The sequence below is a fragment of the Pogona vitticeps genome, chromosome 7 (assembly GCF_051106095.1).
Source record: "Pogona vitticeps strain Pit_001003342236 chromosome 7, PviZW2.1, whole genome shotgun sequence".
Classification (NCBI taxonomy): domain Eukaryota; kingdom Metazoa; phylum Chordata; class Lepidosauria; order Squamata; family Agamidae; genus Pogona; species Pogona vitticeps.
This window is the reverse complement of record NC_135789.1, coordinates 6439942-6458823: the sequence shown is the minus strand read 5'-3', so window position 1 is coordinate 6458823 and position 18882 is coordinate 6439942. Positions and strand designations below refer to the sequence as shown.

At 43.6% G+C, this 18882-nt stretch overlaps 1 protein-coding gene across 1 annotated transcript in view; it reads left to right on the top strand.

Annotated features, from left to right (window-relative positions):
* The first annotated feature begins 9883 nt into the window (after positions 1–9883).
* The window catches only part of MMEL1 (membrane metalloendopeptidase like 1), a 30932-nt gene continuing 21933 nt past the window's right edge, over positions 9884–18882 (top strand). The window contains exons 1-3 of the mRNA XM_020810426.3: positions 9884–10510; positions 10687–10850; positions 16552–16611. Coding sequence (XP_020666085.3) covers positions 10461–10510; positions 10687–10850; positions 16552–16611 — 274 coding nt within the window. The 5' untranslated portion in view covers positions 9884–10460. The remainder of the gene's footprint in view (positions 10511–10686; positions 10851–16551; positions 16612–18882) is intronic.

Below are 18882 nucleotides of genomic sequence, written 5' to 3'. Positions count from 1 at the left end.
CCCACACTCTTCAAGGAAAGAGACGCGTACCTTGACTGTAAAAGTTTGGAAGGAATCTGTGATTGACTGGGGTAATGAGCGCCATCATCTCTCCCCCCCCAAAAAAGTCACTGATCCTACTCATCATCTCCCTCTTTTAATAGCTTCTCTTTCTCCGAACAATTGGCATCAAATGAACAGATGACAGCCTTTGCTGCTTTAGGGAACCCATCCCCCCAACACACACACACACACACACACACACACACACACACACACACACACACACATCCCAGTTTACTGAGCCTTTCTCAAATGCTTCTGGGCTCTGGTAGGCAAGCAAAAGAGGTAAAAGGTCTCACCGGTATTTCACAAGCAGACCTATGGCAGTTCATTGTGCCTAGATTTACTGTAGCTGGTTGGATAGCTCAGTGGGCTAGGTCACTGGTTGCAAACCCAGAGGCTGAGAGTTCGATTCCCCCAAGAGGCCTCCTGGGAGAAGAACCAACCTGCGTAGCCTTGGGCAAGCTGCACAATTCGAGGGCACCTCCAGAAGAAGGAAATCGATAAGCTACCTCTGAATATTCTCTACCTAGAAAATCCTGAAAAGTGTTGTCAAGTCTAAATTGACTTGATGACACACAATGATGATGATGATGATGATGATGAGCATAAGCATAGGGTGGCTTACTATCTCATAGTGATCTTTGCATGAAAGTCAAAGGTACCTTATGCTCTTTCCTTTGCAACCATCACCTAGAGCTTAACTTGTCCGTTCCCAGGGCGTATATAAGGGCAGCTCCTGGCATCTGAGAGGCAGATGTTTCTGTTTTAACGACAGCTCATCTAAAAGCCATTTTGCTTCTCTAACATCTCCTCAGGCGAGATTGGAAAACTGCGTTATCGTTCGCTTTGCCGTGCGCATCAAGCAATTTCCAATTTGCCGAGGTTCTCAGGAGCCAGCGTGTCCTCATTAATTTAATGTGTTATGCAAAATTTCCCCTAGATCCCAGTCTTGCCTTGTGAGAGGTGGCTCCTTAATCACATTTGGGCTTAACCAGTCTGCCTCAGAATCAGCCAGTTCACCGAAGCTATTTGTCAATGTCACCGAAAATAAAACAGGCTATTTCAGAGGCACATTTGCTGGGGTCTAGAGAAATCTCATCAGCCCACAAATAGGAGAGAAAAAATAGGTGGGTTCTCTCTTTATGTTTTTCCCCCAGCCATGCAAGGGAAATGATTTCAGATCAAGGTTTCATGGGTCAAAAGTAATGATCTTGTTAAAGATTTAAAAAATCTAAGAGGGAACAGGCTTTGCACTCTTTTGAAGGGCTAAACCGCAGAAGCCTGTGCTGCAGGGTCAGAAGACCAAGCAGTCGTAAGATCGAATCCACGCGACGGAGTGAGCGCCCGTCGCTTGTCCCAGCTCCTGCCAACCTAGCGGTTTGAAAGCATGCAAATGCAAGTAGATCAATAGGGACCACCTCGGTGGGAAGATAACAGCGTTCCCTGTCTAAGTCACACTGGCCATGTGACCACGGAAGATAGTCTTTGGACAAAACGCTGGCTCTATGGCTTGGAAACGGGGATGAGCACCGCCCCCTAGAGTCGAACACGACTGGACAAAAATTGTCAAGGGGAACCTTTACCTTTACCTTTCTGGAGATGCTCCTGGACTCATCGCTATGCTGAGAAGCTCAGCCATTATTTCTGGTAAAGACTGACTTCTGACACTCAAGGTTTCCACATAAGCAGACACACTATCCACTCTGGCTGGGTGTAGCCTGATGATGGATTCCAGTAAGTATGTCATACAGAATTACCACAGATCTTCCATTGGAATGTTTGATTTAGACAAAGTTTGTCTGCTGAGATGCTCGTTGTGGTTGTTATGGGCCATCAGGTTTTTTTGAATGAATCTGCAATGAATGGATGCTCTCCAAAATGTCCTCTCGTCAACAGCCCTGCTCATTTCTTGCAAAGTCACCCCTGTGGGTTCCATAAGGGAGTCAATCCATCTCATGTTTGGACTTCCTCTTTTCCTGCTGCCTTCCACCTTTCCCAGCATGATTGGGGTTGCTTTTTTCCCCCCAAAGATCCTATCTCCCCCCAATGTGCCCAAAGTAGGACAGCTTCAATTTCAACATTTTGGCCTCCAGAGAAAGTTCAGGCTTGGTTTGAGCTAATGTGACAGATGAGAAAGTGGCTCCTAGAAGCCAAAGAAGATGCTGAGCTGGCACCAGTGGAGAGGGAAAGTAAATTTAGAAAGGAATGTTCTTTTGCCTTTCCTACTGTAAAGTCACTGATTCAATCACTGAAGTCCCCCAATATCTGGCACTCTTGCAGCCGCAGGTCTACAGCAGAAGACCTCTGCAGCAACACTAAGGAAGAAGAGGAAGGGAAGGAAGGGAGTGACAGAGAAAGGATGGAAAGTGTAAAGATGAGAACAGAAGCTTTCTTCCATGTTTCTTTTTCCAACAGAGATAAACTGCTTCCAAATTATATTGGGGGGAGGGAAAACCTGTGTAGAATTTCTACTAAGAACCCAGGCTGGCTTCAGGTTTGAAGAGAATCTTGTTGATGACTGGTTTGGTGGGTCACCTCCTACATCAATGGGTCCATGAAGCTCATCCAGCAAAGCTTGGAGTCTAATTTCCTGCCATGCAACCAGCATGGTGAGTCCACATTGGATGGTTGTTTCTAAACCAACTCTTCGGTATTTTCCCCAGAAGGCAACAGCCAGATTCCTGGGATGCAAAGACTAACCAATGATACCATTCCAAACCTGTAGCCCAACCTGCTAGCATTTTAAAAAAACTGTGGCAAAAAGGAACACAGAGGTTTGGGGCTGGAAGTTAGGATAAATGTAGGGTATGTACCTAGATATGATATTTCAATGGCTTATCTAAGGCATGCACAACTTTTTTCATTGTGACATCCTAATATCATCCCATACAACATGATTGTTTACTTCTTCTCTGAAGTCATGTCCAGGTGCAGGTGGCTGGATTTGAAATACGGTGGTCTCTAATGCACTTTCCCTAATCAAAGTGGTCTTTAACACAACAATGAAATATGCAATTAGCTCTCTGTGAAGGTTCCACACTGTCTCTGCCCTTAATGGACCCAGATGGTGATTATTATTATCCTAATTAACTGCCTTCTCAACTGGCTGGGGCTGACTTAAAGGTTGGCTGAAGCGATCCAATTAAATTTCTCTTAATAAACCTTTCTGCAAGATAAAAACAGAAGTTATCATGGGAGTGAAGGCCGGTGAGTGACCCCCTCGGGGTGAAGAGGCAGAGGCACGCCAACTGGGTGAGCTAAAATGTCCATTGGTTTTATGCCATGCTTCCATTGGGAACTTTTGTATAGAAAATGGAGAAGGAAAGGGACAAGTGGAAATGTATCTAAATGGTCTAACAATGGGGATCGCCGCTTCAACAGAACAATACTTTGGAGGTCTTTTATGGTCAGATGCATCTTCTTCTATAAGCACTTATCCAAACATGGGCCAGATGGATATAATTTCAAACTTACAAAATCACTTAGCATCAGTGGAGATCAGCACCCTGGACAGGTCCTTTAAAGTTCGGATGAAATCCCAACCAAATGTAGATTCATGACCTGCCATTGCTTTAGCCTTCACAACAGATGGAAGGAAAAAAAACAAGAAGAAATAAAAGGACTGGGAATTGCCAAGGAAGAAGGAACAACAGATGAGCTAGTATTCCAATCCAATAAAATAGTTTTGTTCTTATTTATGCCTACATTTATGGACCTTCTTTCCATATGGGGATGCGTCTCAATGGCCAAACCAAAGTTGGCAGCATTTCTTCTCTAGATCTGGTGAAAGGGGAGGGATAACTCTGAACAAGTACTATCCCCATCATCTTAGAACTGCAGAGGTGGAAGAGACCCTATGAATCCTTGAGTCCAGCCCCTGTCAAGGAGGCAGAAGTGGGGAATTGAACTCCCAACCTCTGACTTGGCAGCCAGAGACTTAAACTACCGAGTGACAGCGAACTGCTAAGGGGAAAGAGAAAAAATGGAAGAGCAGCTGCTCATTTGTCCCAGAGGATTTGCTTAAAGGCATGTAACTTCATACCCAACTGTTCACTAATGCTGGAAATCTATCAAAGTGATGAACAATCAATGACAGTTTAAGCATTTAAAATGAGAGCCTACTAAATTATCTTTTCTGATTAATTTTCAGTAGTTTCCAACTGGATCGGCTACTTCAAGAACACAAATTATAAGCAACCGTCTGAAGGCTGTGGAAGGAAGACGTGAGTGAATCATGCAGTCCTGGTCTTGTGGAATTCCCGCTGTGAGGCCTTCATCCTTCTATCCCATAATATTTGGCTGTGACCTAACAGATGTCTAGAGAAAATGGAGAGAAACCTTTGCGTCTGGTTATGCATTGGGGGACTTCCATTTTATGTATGATAGAACTTTGAGAGCTAGTGTGATGTTGTGTATGCAGCATTGGACTAGGATTCAAGAGATCTGGGTTCAAATCCCACATGGCTGTGGAAACACGGCTGAACAAGTATTCAATGCTTCAAAGCTCCATCTCCTCCAGTGGAAGATTGTGTGGAAAATTTTTCACACTCCTCCAGTGTGAAAAATTACACACAGAGAACAGTAACCACACTTTCTCTAAAGTAGACACATTGACAAAGGAAGATAGATTTCCTTCAACTTCATCAGTCACTAGATGTGTTGTGTTGTTTTGTTTTCAATAGACCAAACCTGACTAAAACCTGAGAAACCCAATGGGATTTGCAAACAATGCAAAAGGCCACACCCACCATATGTGATTGGATGAATTGCAGGGGAGGAGAGCAATTAACCTTTCATTCCATCCCTCCTAAACAGCATTCATATTCTTCGGGCATCCCAGGGCACCTGTGAGTGAGGAAGCCTGCTACATAGACAAGAAGGAAATACACCGGATGTAAACTCTGCACCCTAGAACCACGGAAGATGATGGTGGATACAAGTAGGATATTGCCATCCGTATCATGTCTTAGCGCCTTCCTCCACTGTTTCAGATATAGATCTCTGCTAATTGCAGGTAAGTGAACTTCAGAGTTTCAATTTTCTTTTGATATCTAAATTGCACATGCATCCGTATATACCTGTAATCTGGCCCTGGTACTTGCAGAAATATCCATGCACTTGTCCATTGAATTATGGGAGATGTAGTCCAAAGCAAGGGCTGCACACCAGTTTGGAAACTATGTCATGTGGTTCTGAATATGTATTCTCCAAGGGAGAACCAAGATTTTTTATCTTTATTGTTGCTTTTACATGGCATTGAGTCACCTCTGATCTATGGCAGCCCTATGAATCAGTGGCTTCCGAAATGTCCAGTCATTCACAGCCTTGCTCAGTTCTTGCAAACTCAAGGCTGTGGCTTCCTCTATTGAGGAAAACCATCTCACATTTGGTCTTCCTCTTCTCCTGCTGCCTTCAACTTTTCCTAGCATTATTGTCTTTTCTACTAGGTTTTTTAAAACCCCTTATTTATCCTATCTACAAATAGCACCTTCCTTTTCTCTTTATGGAACTATGGAGTAGGCAGGATGGCTCTCCTAGCCCCTCACCCCCCCCAGCAAAGTAGGGTTTTTTTGGGGGGGGAACCACAACTGGCCCAGCAATGTTTTGTGACAATTAAAGCCCACCCACCCCAATTGTTGAGGCTCCCAAAGTCTTCTCTAAGCCAAAGGGAGCCCTGGGGAGCCTTGGAGTTATTTTAATTAGTATAGTTTAAACTAATTAGATTAGATTCATTTAAAGGAAATATTTCCAACACCAAATCCCATTTATGCCAGGATTTTGGCCATTGTCTTTTTGACCAATGGATCGATTGATCTCAGATCCCACCTGTGTCCATGAACTACACAGATGCAAGTTCAGGTGGTCATGTAGTTGTTCTAGCATGCATCATCATCATGCATCAGCAGCAGCACCTTCCTAGCCCTCCTGAGCATCCCCTGGACCCAATGGGCAAATTTATGATTGAAGTTAGTGTTGATTTTTCTACTTTTACCTAAAGTAAAGCTGAACCTGCTCTGTGAAACATGAGTGTTTGTGTGCTAGTGTGAATGTGTGTTCTGTAAGAGGCAGAGATCCACTCATTCTCTAGGTAACAAAAAGCTAACCTTGGGTTATCTCTTTATGTCTTTATATACCAACCTGGCTGTTTTCCTGCTAATATGAGTTATTGTGTGCTCTCAAGTCAATTCTGACTTATGGCGATCCTTTTCAGGTAGGGAGTCCTCAAAAATGATTTTACCCTTCCCTTCCTCCAGGGGGTGCCCTAGGATGGTGCAGCTTGCCCAAGGCTACCCAGGCTGGCTCTTCCGGAATGCATAGAGAAGAACTGAACTCCCAGCTTCGGCTTCTGCAGCCAGAGGCCTAAACCACTCCGCTATCCACCAGCAACATTCATTAAAGGAAGCTGATTCTCATTGATGCTTAATGATTCGGGTTTATCAATTATAAATGTTTCATGTTCCCTTTTTGAATGTCAGAAGCAACCGTATAATCGATTGACAGATATTTATTTACACTATCCAGGGCAGCTCATCCGTAAAGTCATGTGGGAGTCCACCCCCACTTTGAGCTCAACCTAACCACTCCTGCCTACAAAAGGCTCCTGTCTGTCATGTACATATGAAAACTTACCTGCCTTGGTGTGTGTGTGTGTGTGTGTGTGAGAGAGAGAGAGAGAGAGATTGAGAGAGAGAGAAAATTAAAATAATATTTTCCCCCAAGGTATGGATATATAGGAATAAGGGGATTCTAATTTGCTTCCCTCCTCCCTCCCTTGGCAGTCCTCCCTAGTGAATAAACCTAACAGGGATGGACCACAAAGGGGAGGTAGCTGAGTGAAACAAAAGATGATGGCCAAAATCCTCTTGTGTGTCTTGCATACACAGGAGGCCCATTGAATCAGTGGAGATGTGGTGAGTCAGCTCCTCCATACGTTCCATTGGGTCTAACAAGCCTACTCTAGTTGTGACTTATTTTAGCTTAGTAATTTGCAACTCAAGTAGGCCTCTTTGCATCAATAACACTTAAGAAGGGGTTGACTTACCAAATCCCCACCGATTCAACAGGTCTATTGTACTGGGATTTGCTAGTCTAAGCAACAGGATTGCAGCCATAATGTGACTCATGAGCTTTCTTGGTCCATTCCCCTTATTCGTGGATTGTGAACACGTCATGCGCATCCCCTTCTTGTCTCCCTTCTAAGGGGGAGACCCAAAGGGCAGTCCATTATCAATCTCTCCAAAGGGGGCCCTCAAGAGGAGACCAAGGTTTCTTCATAAATTCAACCAGAAGAACTCAAGAGAAATGTCTCATCTGGATTTTAGCCCTGTGTGTTTACGGCTGTGTTTGTGAAGTGAAATTTGCTTTCAGTCAGAAGCATCTTTAGATGAGGAATGTCCAACAGACACACAGCAGCTAGATATAATACACAGCGGGTGTCATTTTGCTGTTTGGATTTGGTCAGTACCGATGGCGAGGAATTTCCATCAATGTCTTTAAAAATAATTTTTTAAAATAACTTTTGGCAAAATTCTTTAGCAAGATTCTTCAGATATGTGGCAGTTTTGAATTTTGGATTATATTCCTCTTGCTGCACACCAGAAAGGCAGGATTCACAGCAGAATAGCTTCAACCTCCCCAGGTTAGGTCACCCGTTTACTCATCAACTGGCACTTACAGTCTCAGTAACTCACTCTAGGACATTAATAGGAAAAAGAATAAAGTATGTTTCTTTACTTACGGTTGGAGATCAACAGACTACTACTTCCAACAAACAGAGTGGGGGGGGGAGAAGCAGAGAGGTGGTGCTCTCTTTGAATTGGTTAGTGCTGGAGAGATTGACAGTCGCCCCAGTCCAGAAAGGTCCCTCCCATCCACACCCACTAGAAACAGCATGCGAGGTTGCACATACTCCAACAGATTCTTCGTATGAAAATGCTGTACAACTAGAGGTCTACTTGCTGAGCTTTCCTGGGCAGACGTTGTTAAGCCGTCCTTGCCCCTCCATGTCATGCGGGCTTCAAAATAATGTGAGGCAAGTTTCCCTCAGAAAACTTGCGAGAAAGGTTTCCTTCTCTTTCGACATCTTCTGAGTCTCAAGGTATCATGTGAACACACGGTGGATGAAGGAGACATCTTTAAATCTGCAGCTTGTCGTTGCCGGTTTGAAAGGCACGGGACTCCATGGGCTCCTGACTTAAGAAGGTTAAAGAGCAACCATCTCATTAATCTGGAGAGAATCGCCAGTGTGATCAGGAGCTATTTGTCTATCAGGGTGGGTACCAGAAAATCTGCATCAAGACTCCCAATGTTTAAGAAAGCCTAAGGCAGTTTCCTCTTGACGTTGGTCGAAAGTTTGGGATAATGAAGCCAGGAGTTTCTGACACAACCGGTTTAAACCGTTTTCAAAGTTGTTCCTTCTTGGTAAGGACAAGCTTACATGCTTGAGAATACTGCTACCACTCCACTGGACAAAGCTTATAATGTGTTGCCCTTTTTGTCTCATTCCTCATCATGAATCACCATAAAGGGGTTTATCATTATTATTATTAATGAGGGGAGATAGGATAGCAGTCCTCGAAGACTTGAAAGGTCATCCTACAGAGGAGGGGCAGGATCTGTTCTCGGTCATCCCGGAGTGCAGGACACAATAATCATAATGGGCTCAAGCGACAGAAAGGCAGATTTAGGCTGAATATCAGGGGGGAAAAAACTTCTTAACTGTTAGAGAAGTACAACAGTGGAACCCATGGGTTCAGGAGGTGATGATCACTCCAACGCTAGAGGCATTCCAAGGAACATTGGTCAACCTTCTGTCAGGTCTGCTTTGCCTTGAGCATTAAGCAGATGGTTGGATCCGATGGCTTTACAGGCCCCTTCCGACTCAGCGATTCTAGGATTCTATGCTCCTATTCATTCTCATGTTGAAAAAAAATTCTTTGCTTTACTTTACGAGATTAGCCATGATTTTTAAGTATATATTTCTAATATTGGGTAGTTTTGGGAGGCGCCAGGAAACAAGGGAACACATTTCTTGCTACACCAACCAAGGGGCTTGACAACCGCTCACAAATGTTACTTCTGAAATATAACATCATTCTGCCCTTGCTAATATATTTATAAATCCGCGATTTGTGACCTGTGAGTGAATTACTTTGGGCTTTTGGCCAGGGACAATCTAATCTCTCCCAGTAAGCCTCTCACAAGAATCCAGCGAAGAAATTTCTCTAGCGCTGGATGCCAGCATGTCTTCCTTCCCCAAAAATTCTTGCATTCCAAGAACAATTCTCTCTTCTTAATAGCTCAGCCGTTGAGGTCTCTGGCTGCAGAGTCAGAGGTTGGGATCCCTTGCAACTCTGCAGTTCTGAGATGATGATGATGATGATGATGATGATGATGATGATGATGATGATGATGATGATTCTGCCAAAGGTCCAATCATGAATTGAAATTATCCAGATTGACCAGTCTTGGCCATTATTCCCAGCTTCTTTAGGTGCTCATGAGGCGAATCTATGGTTCTTGTTGGGAAGTCTGGGCACCAGCAGTTTCTTTAAATAGAAAAAGTATGTTATTACATGAGCAGCCTGTTTACTGGGAGCTTTTTTCCCTCTCTTTCCCCCTCCAAGTGACAAAGCAGGGAAGGGAGTGATGGATAGCCCTCTTGTTTGTTTGTTTGTTTCCAACATCTCCGGGAGGTTGTGGTAGTCGGGCATCTCACACAACAACAGATTGATCGACAGAAGGGCTTGATCGACAGGAGGGAGAAAAAAAAGAGCATCCATTAGCATGTGGGAGAGAACTCAGCAGACATTGTGATGGCTTTTCCGCCCATCTCTTTCTATTCGTTTCCTCCTTCTACTGCGAGCAGTTTAAGAGCGTGCATCTGAAGAAGCTCTTCTCCCTCCCTCCCTCCTTCCCTCCCTCTCTGGTGCTCCCACCCTTTCCATCTTTCCTCCTCCTCCTCCTGAGTCTCATTTGCTCTAAGAAAGCAACCGGGCAAGGCTGAGAGAGAGAAGAAGTTTTGGCATGGCCTGGGGGAGATGGAGAGACCTCAGGTTGGAAGCGCCAGGGGACCGCCAGGCCAGCATCTGCTCCCGAGCATTGCCATGTTCTGAAGCTGTTGAGAAGCCAACCAGCCCAGTGGCATCGAGGGTGCTTGAAAGGACCTCCGTTGGCTTCACTGCATTTTAGCACTTGCTGACTAGACTCTCGGCAACCCCTTTGAAGAGAAATAGAGAAATCCTAAGTTGCAGAAAGACGGCTATTGGGGGAAGGGGGGGGAAAGGGACATTTTCTGATCAATCTCCTTCTTGCAGAAGATTTTTCTTTCCAGTACAAGAGAGAGGACAATTTTTGCATGAAAAAGTTCCCCAAATCCTTCCTGATCATCAGAGCTCAACCTGAAGGCACTAGACATGGAGAAGGAGGTTGGGAAATCCATGGATACTCAGATGGATAAATACATGTAATTATTTCCAAGGTCCTTGTATGCTCCGTTTTCTTCTCCTTTGCTCTGCTTCTCTGGCTTTGTATCGTTTCCTTGTCTTCTGCTTCCTGGATTTTTATAACCACTCTTTCCCTCTTAAAGGGGGGGAAAAACACAGGCATAAAGTTAATATTTTTTGTCCCCTTCTCCTGTAGAGTGACTATAATGGGGAAGTCAGAAAGCCAAATGGATATTGTCGAAAAATCAAACAAAACTGGGCAGAAGTCCTGGAGCTTGGTAGCTGTCTGTCTGTCTGTGCTGCTAGTCCTCATGACCTGTGCTCTGGTGACCCTTGTCGTACTGTATTCAAAGAGCAAAGGTAAGCAAACCAGAACTCTCTTATGTTTATGAATTTGGATTTATCACGTACAGGACTCTGTTTCCAAATGTTGTCATTTCTTCTCTCCTGGGACAGTTCAAAAGAGCAGCTGTCCCTATGGAGTTGTTTATTATCATCTTTTTAAAAAAGAAGAAGATATGTGTCAAATCACCTTTATAACATGTAGATTTTGCATTCGGGGGGGGGGGGTTGAACCATGTTTTGAAAGCAATAATAGGGGAAGAAAGATCATAATTGTAATCAAAGAGTTTATTGATGCTGTTTCACAATAGATGTCAGCTCAGTGACCAAATCAACCCAAGAAGAAGTCACACATGCAACAGGTTATCTGTTGGGTTCAAACACAGAATAGTACTAATAGTAATGTGCCGTCAAGTCCATTCTGACTCATGGTGACTCTTTGCAGAGTTTTCCAGTTAGAGAAGACTCAGAAGTGGTTGACCCTTCCCTTCTTCTGGGGAGGGATCCCTGGGACTGTGCAGTTTGCCCAAGGCTACACAGGCTGGGTCTTCTCCCTGGAGGCACAGTGGGGAATCAAACTCCCAACCTCAGAGTCCTAACTCACGGAGCAAAACAGCCAGATTCTAGTACCCCTGATGGAGTTTGCCAGTTGACTCAAAGTCATCAGCAATCACTTTGTTCCAGGGAGCTCAAATCTCCCAATTCCCAAGGTGATCCTGTAGCTTAGACAGGCAAAATGACATCATCCATGCACACACACCAGCCTTAAGAAGGCTAAGGACAACCTCAGATTTTATAAAAAATTAACACACACACAGACTTGTAGAAAGAAAAACTTAAGGGGAGTTCAAAACCAGCACAGCAAAGAAGAATATAAAAGAATGAAATGAGGGCTGATGGTTGATGCGAGGAAGGGAACAGATCAGAGGCGGCTGATGCACTGGAATAGGGGTGCCTTACTCCCAGATATCTGGGGAGAGTGATCCCACTCTCTTATTCATGAGTTGTCTATGCAGTAGAGTATTTCAAGGTATTCTTACTGTCCTATTTTGCTCTGGGTGCCAACTGGTTCTTTGTCTCCCCCCCCAATGCTTTATGTGAAGTTCCCCCCCCCCAGTGTAAACAATTTTGAGCTTAGGTGCCATGTTTCCTTATTAGAATTTATCCCGTCTTAGATCCACAAAAACCTGCTGCAGAAGAGCAGAGAGGCCACTGAGAAAATGCAACACAGGCTGTTAGGGAATGAGAGAGTTTTAAAAGAACGCCCACACCAAGCTGAGCGACGGGAGAGGGCTTCATTTAATCCACCGTTTGTTTGTTTTTTAAAAAAAGCTTCTTTGCCTATTGCCAGTGAAGTCATGGAGAGAAAGAGAGAATTAAGTCATACTTTTAGTGTCGCGAATCCTCTTGCCAATTCAATGCCCATCTTTGCTAGGTTTACGACCTCATACGTCTTGGGAAGAAAATAAGGTGTGTGTGTGTGTGTGTGTGTTTTCCCCCCTGGAACCAGTGGAGCTGAAATCAGGGCCAAGGAAACAAAACACACAAGCATTTCGTCACAGAGATAAACTGCGGAACTCACTGCTCCATGACGTGATTATGGCGGGTGGGCTAAGCTGTCTTTAATATGGGGATCGGGCTAATTGGCAGAGGAGTTTTCCTGGAAGTCTTGATAGGTCTCAGGAACCTCTAGACATTCAGCATCCCGAGATGACCTCGGGGAGGGCTTAGCGCTTGAAGTCAGAACAGACAGCACAGAACACTCGCTTTCTATAGATAAGAAAATGAATCAGTACATCAGTTAGCTTAACCACCTCTTTGATTTCACTTTTTGAAGGCTTACAGGGATCAGGGAATTTGGAAAAAAAAATACATCTTCTACCCAACCAACCTACAAACAGACTCCTCGGGGCAAAGCACATGAGGCATGATCCTGCATTTGTACTCATTATCACCATTATTTTTATTGCTCATAAAGTTCAGCTGCAGGCTTTAATACTGAGTAGATAGAAACAGGGTGGGAGGGTGATGTGCTTAACCCTTTTGCCTCCAGTATTTGTCATGCTCAGAATGAACAGACCTATTCACATGCGTGCAAGGCACGCACAGAGAGAATCTTGTCCTGGTGGGAGATACTTTTCGACATCCATCCATTAAGCAATATGTGTTGTTGTTGTCTTTTCTCTGTTGTAAGAGGTGGTGGCGTTGCTAAGTTGGGATGGAGTGTCCTCCATTCTTAATTGATTGGCTTCGGACCGTTTTTGAGAATTCGCCACAAGGCTGTACGAAATCTTTCCACTGTCTCTTCGAAAGGCTTATTTCAGTCTATGGTTTTGTCTTCCCCGTCTACACTTTTCCACCGATCCACCCACCTTCTTTTTCTTCCAACTATGCCTTAGGCAATTGTTCATATTCTTGATGAAGGGTGAAGAAGAAGAACAGATCTTTAACAAACAAACAAAAAACACATAAAAGTCATGAGATTTTACCATCCAGAACCACTTGGGGGTCAAAGTTTGGGCCAAAAACACATCTGCTACAAATGGGACATAAGTCCATCTCTCCTAACAAAAAGAAGCTTTGTTGATGTTTCAACAAAAAGATTGACATGATGCCACTAAATTCCTTGCGGAGTGGTTTCTGCTTTGAAGAACTTATTTTTGAAGCTGTGTTCAAACGCCTCCTTTGAAGGCACCATCCTGCACCCTAGGCATTCCGCAATTCAGTAGTTCCCAGCCTTGGGTCCCAGATGTTCTTGTACTACAATTCCCAGAAATCCTGGCCAGCCCAGCTAGTGGCAAAGGCTTCTGGAAGTTTGTGTACAAGAACATCTGGGAACCTAACGATGGGAAGCATTAACGGTGGTTACCAACCTTGGGTCCCCAGATGTTCTTGGCCAGCAGAGCCAGTGATGAAGGCTTCTGGGAGTTGTAGTCCAAGAACATCTGGGGACCACTGCCTTCAATTTATCCCACTCCATTTCTTCAAGTGAAAGACAACCCCCTGTTTCTTGGGGTTTAGTTGGGACTCGGCTGTCGTAGGCACACTGAAACTACTTCCTTTTGGCCTAAGGTAGACAAATTCTGTATCACTTGACAGTGCCCTGAACTTAGCATGCTCCTGGAGTCCTGTGAGGAAGCAAAGTGGTGACCATCACAAAAAAAAATGGAGAAGCTTCTGCAAATTGCTTCTTACGTCCACACTAAGTATCTCCACCTCAAGCCAGTGTGGCTCCAGGTTTGTGAGTCAGGAGCAGGAACAGGAGAAGAAGAGACATCATCTTATCTCAGGCAAAAGGGCATTTCTCCATGAATTTCCGACTCCCACAGATCACCCGTGGCTGGGTGCTGACTCACCAAATCCCCATCAATTCAATGGGCCTATTCTAGTTGCAACATATAACTATATTTCAGCCTTTATTCAAAACTAGTAGAAACACCACAACTTAATATCTTACGGAAAGTTGGAAGAAAAATCAGCCGATTGCTTCTGTTTTGGCATGTTAAATTCTAGAGGAGCAGGATGATTGCCGGGATGAGGCTGATGAAGGGTGTCTCCCACCAGGACAAGGGTCTAGCTAGACCATCTGGAAATCACTCTATAGACTTCCAAGCCAAGTAGGAAGATCAAAGAACAATCAAGTAAAATGGGACTACTTGGATACAGGACAAATTTTCTGTCACTGGGGAGAATTTAAATCAATGGGGCAATGTGGAAAAATCTCCATGTTGTTTGTTGTTTATGTAACCGTGTTTATTTCTCAACGGTTGACCATAACGTCTGCGGAGACGTGATGATCGTAGCTGACAAGCTGACATAAAGCAGTCACCACTGAATCATTCTTTCCATGTATACAGCAGCCAATTCCATCCACGAACCGGCTGGAAACATTTTGGAAAAAGGGCAAAATTACATATAGGTTGGCCGGTGAGCGAACATGAAGAGATTGAAAGATGGAAAGAGAACTTGGCTACCCAACTTCAACTTTTCAGGGAAGAAGGGATTCTTTTGAAACACTTCTCCACTGCTAAAAAGGAGATCAACACTCCAATTAACTCATAGCATTAAATAACATTTTATATACATACATGCATACATACATTGTGTGCTGTGTACAGAACTAACTTTGATTGTTAGGTGCTGTCTCCTTAATTCAGATGGATAGCTCTACCACCAGGACGACAGTCAGACGTTTGATTCTCCACTGTGCCTCCAAAGAGTATGGCCATCCTGTGTAGCCTTGGGCAAGCTGCACAGTTTGAGAAGAAGGGAATGGGAAACCACTTCTGAATTCTCTGAAAACCCTGAAAAGGGTTGCTGAAAGTCAGAATTTATTTGATAGCACATTACTATTGTTGCTGCTGCTGTTGTTTTTATTGAAAAACACCTAGGCAAAGTCAATCAAAATTATAAAAACATTGATTGGTATTATATAAGAGATACAAGCTTTAACCGAAAACCTAAGTAAATATCAGCGCAGTATGTGTTGTTGTTGTTGTTGTTGTTGTTGTTGTTGTTGTTGTTGTTGCTGCTGCTGCTGCTGCTGCTGCTGCTGCTGTTGTCATCTTGTTGTTGTTCCTCTCCTACCAGAGGTTGGATGTCATTGTGGTGATCTGTCTTTATATCTGTTCTAAATAATGAGTCCATGTGGCATCCAAGCCGAGCGATCTCAGAACCCAACAAAAATAGAATAGGTAACTTTTTGTGCTTCGCTCCATTATGAGAGTCAGGAAAAAGTAATGTGATTCTCATCGTCCCTCTACACACATAATTCCCCCAATGTTTATTTGAGGACACAGATTTCATATTTTTCACTCCTGCCATAAGAAGTCAGAATCTTGGTGTATCTAACCCAATAGAGTTGACTTTGGCCAGCAGTATCTCACCAAGCTTTCCAGTAGGATTGTTTGCCAGCTACATGGAATGCCTGGGACCTTTTCCACCCAAAGTATGTGCAACATTATTGTCCTCTGAAGAACCAAAGAGACTGTCCTGTTCCTGGGTAGGCGGCTCCCACAGCAGTCTCAATATCTAATATGAGTTAGGGCAGGTGTAGCAATGTGACCAGGTAGGGGGAGTCCAGAAACAGAGTCAACAGGCAAATCTGTGTTCAGACAAGCCGAGTCCTATCAGGGACAGAGCCAGAGAGAGAAAGAGATATCCAAAGCAAAGTCCAATAACAATTCAGAGTCAAGCCAATATTAAAGAATAGGCAGGGAGATTCAAAGAGGGTCTCTTGGAGGTGACTCCAAAGTCGTACAATAAAGGAAGTTTCTGGGTCCAAGAATACAACAGATAAGACTTCTTAATGAAATTAAAGATCCTTGAGTGACATAGAGAATCAAGAATCCTGTGAGATAAATTTTTTGGAAGGAGATCAGAAGGCCACTTAGCTCTACTTTTTTTTAATCTGATTATCAGGGAGGAGCAAAACTGCCAGGGAACACCTCATTTCTTTCCTCAGTCCAGCTTTTCAGAAAGACCAGCCAGAGATTAATATTGACTGTACTGAAGGAATACAACACAGAAGTCCAAGAAGCAACACACACACACACACACACACACACACACACACACACACACACCCATATGGCTCATCCATGTGGGCAATCTGAATAGTTTCAGCTCTGACACGTGGTCTTCTCTAAACTTTGTACAGGAAATTTTGCATCCTCTGTCTGAACGATGGGTGTTTTATGTGTCTATATTGTTCTTACAGACACGCAGTACGGTGGCAACCTAGAGAACATATGCACCACTCACGGCTGTGTGACTGCAGGTAATTATGTTGTTGTCTTTTCTGAAAGCATTCTTTACTTGCAATGAAAAATGGGGGGAAATGCTAAGACTTGGCAAACATGTATATAAATAACAAAGGCTGAAATCCTGTTGCACAACTCTGAGTGAGCAACAGAAGTGATGTCATCATCAGTGGCAATCACAACTGATTGAAGACTTCCTTAGCGGACTTCAAGGTGCACATGACTCATACACAATGCAACAAAGTTGTGAGTGAGTGAGTGAGTGAGTGAGTGAGTGAGTGAGGGAGGGAGGGAGGGAGGGAGGGAGGGAGGAAGGAAGGAAGGAAGGAAGGAAGGAAGGAAGGAAGGAAGGAAGGAAGGAAGAGCACCTCTATTTGTTTATTTAGATGTGTTTAACCTACCTCTCTCCTTAAAAAGGACCCGAGGCAGCTCACATCCTTAAAAAGGTAGTATCTAAAAGCTAAATCCAGTAAGTATATAAATATCTATTTAAAATGCAATAAATATTATATTTTAGAGGGGAAATAAAATCATACTAAAAATACATTTAAAAGCAACAAGGCACAAGATTCCATTAAAAATTAGCCAGTCACTAAGGAAAAACCTACTGATAGCAGAAGATCTTTGTCTGTCACAAAATTAGATTTAGACTCTGAATTATAGACTAGCGGTCCCCAACATTGGGTTTCTAGATGTCCTTGAACTACAGTTCCTGGAGATCCTGGTCAACCCAGCTAGTGGGGAAGGCTTCTGGGAGTTTTAGTCCAAGAACATCTGGAGGACCTAAGGTTGGGAGCCATGGCATAGATGGAAAAGTGTTGCATAACTGAACCCAACAGTTGAACCATTCATGAAATGAAATGTTTTCCATGAATCTGAATAGTGTTCAGAAATGTTGTTCATGAATCTGGTTAATGTTTAGAAATGTTGTTCATGAATCTGGTTAATGTTCAGAAATGTTGCTCCAAGCTGATTGCTCAAAACACGCATTGTTACGGATATCTTCTGTCAACAAGAAATTAATTAGCCTTTTGGCAAAACAAAACAAAAATATTTAGAAATCAGAAAATCTGCCGGCAGGTCATGTATCGGACTACCTTTGATCTCGGTTGCATGAAGTATTCGGCAAACATTCTGGTTCATACTCTGTTGTGCTAAAGCCAATTCTTAAGATATATACAAGGACAAAGCATGATGCAATGTATTTTTTCTGCAAGATGAAGGATACATGTGGGAAATATTACAGAAAATCTGCATGGCACACCCACTGATGGGTTGCTTCAATTGGGCTACATTACACCAAAGAGGTTGTGACTCTGGACTTGAGATGTAGAAAACTCTCTGGCCAGAATCCTGTTGTAGGCTTATGCTAGAGTAAGGGAGAGTCATCTTCATCTTCATCGTCATCACCATCATCTTAGAACTGTAGAGTTGGAAGGGACCCTATAGATCAGTGGCCTCCAACCTTGGGCCTCCAGATGTTCTTGGACTACAATTCCCAGAAGCCTTCACCACCACCTCTGCTGCCCAGGATTTCTGGGAGTTGAAGTCCAAGAACATCTGGAGGCCCAAGGTTGGGGGACCACTGCCATAGAGCATCGAGTCCAGCCCCCCCTGTCAAGCTGTAAGTCATGACGGCAATTTGCTACTCCATTATGAGGTGCTGGTTGTGCTCCTTGCACCACTACGTGATCTGGCATGCAGGATCCAGCAGTTTGCCACTGTGGTTTAGAAACTTTCCCTTACCAAACATACATGAACAATAGGATTGTGGCTTTACTCTCAATTTCTCCACATTTGTCTCTACTATTTATGTATTCCCATCCCATTCTTGCATTGTTGTACTGAGTTGCAATATTTTTTGGATCCACATGGAAAATTGTATGCGTTTTCCAAATACATTCCTTGATAATGTCTGCATGTCTTTACACAAGTTTCGTAGCATACATAGTTTCATTGGCCAAAATCCTATTGCTTAGCATGGTCGTTCTCATCCTTGAGTTCCCCAGATGTTCTTGGATGAAAACTCCCAGAAGCCTCCATCACTAGCTGTGTTAGCCAAAATTTATGGCAGTTGTGGTCCAAGAACATCTGGGTACTGAAGATTGGGGACCACTGGCCTAGCATAGTCAATTGCACTAGAGTAGGCCCATTGGAATCAATAGAAATCTGGAGAATCAATTCCTCCATAAATTCTATTGATTCAAATGCGCCTTCTCTAACTGTGACTTAATTTTGCATATTGTCACTGAGTAGGCACATTTGAATCAATGGCTCTTGCTCAAGAG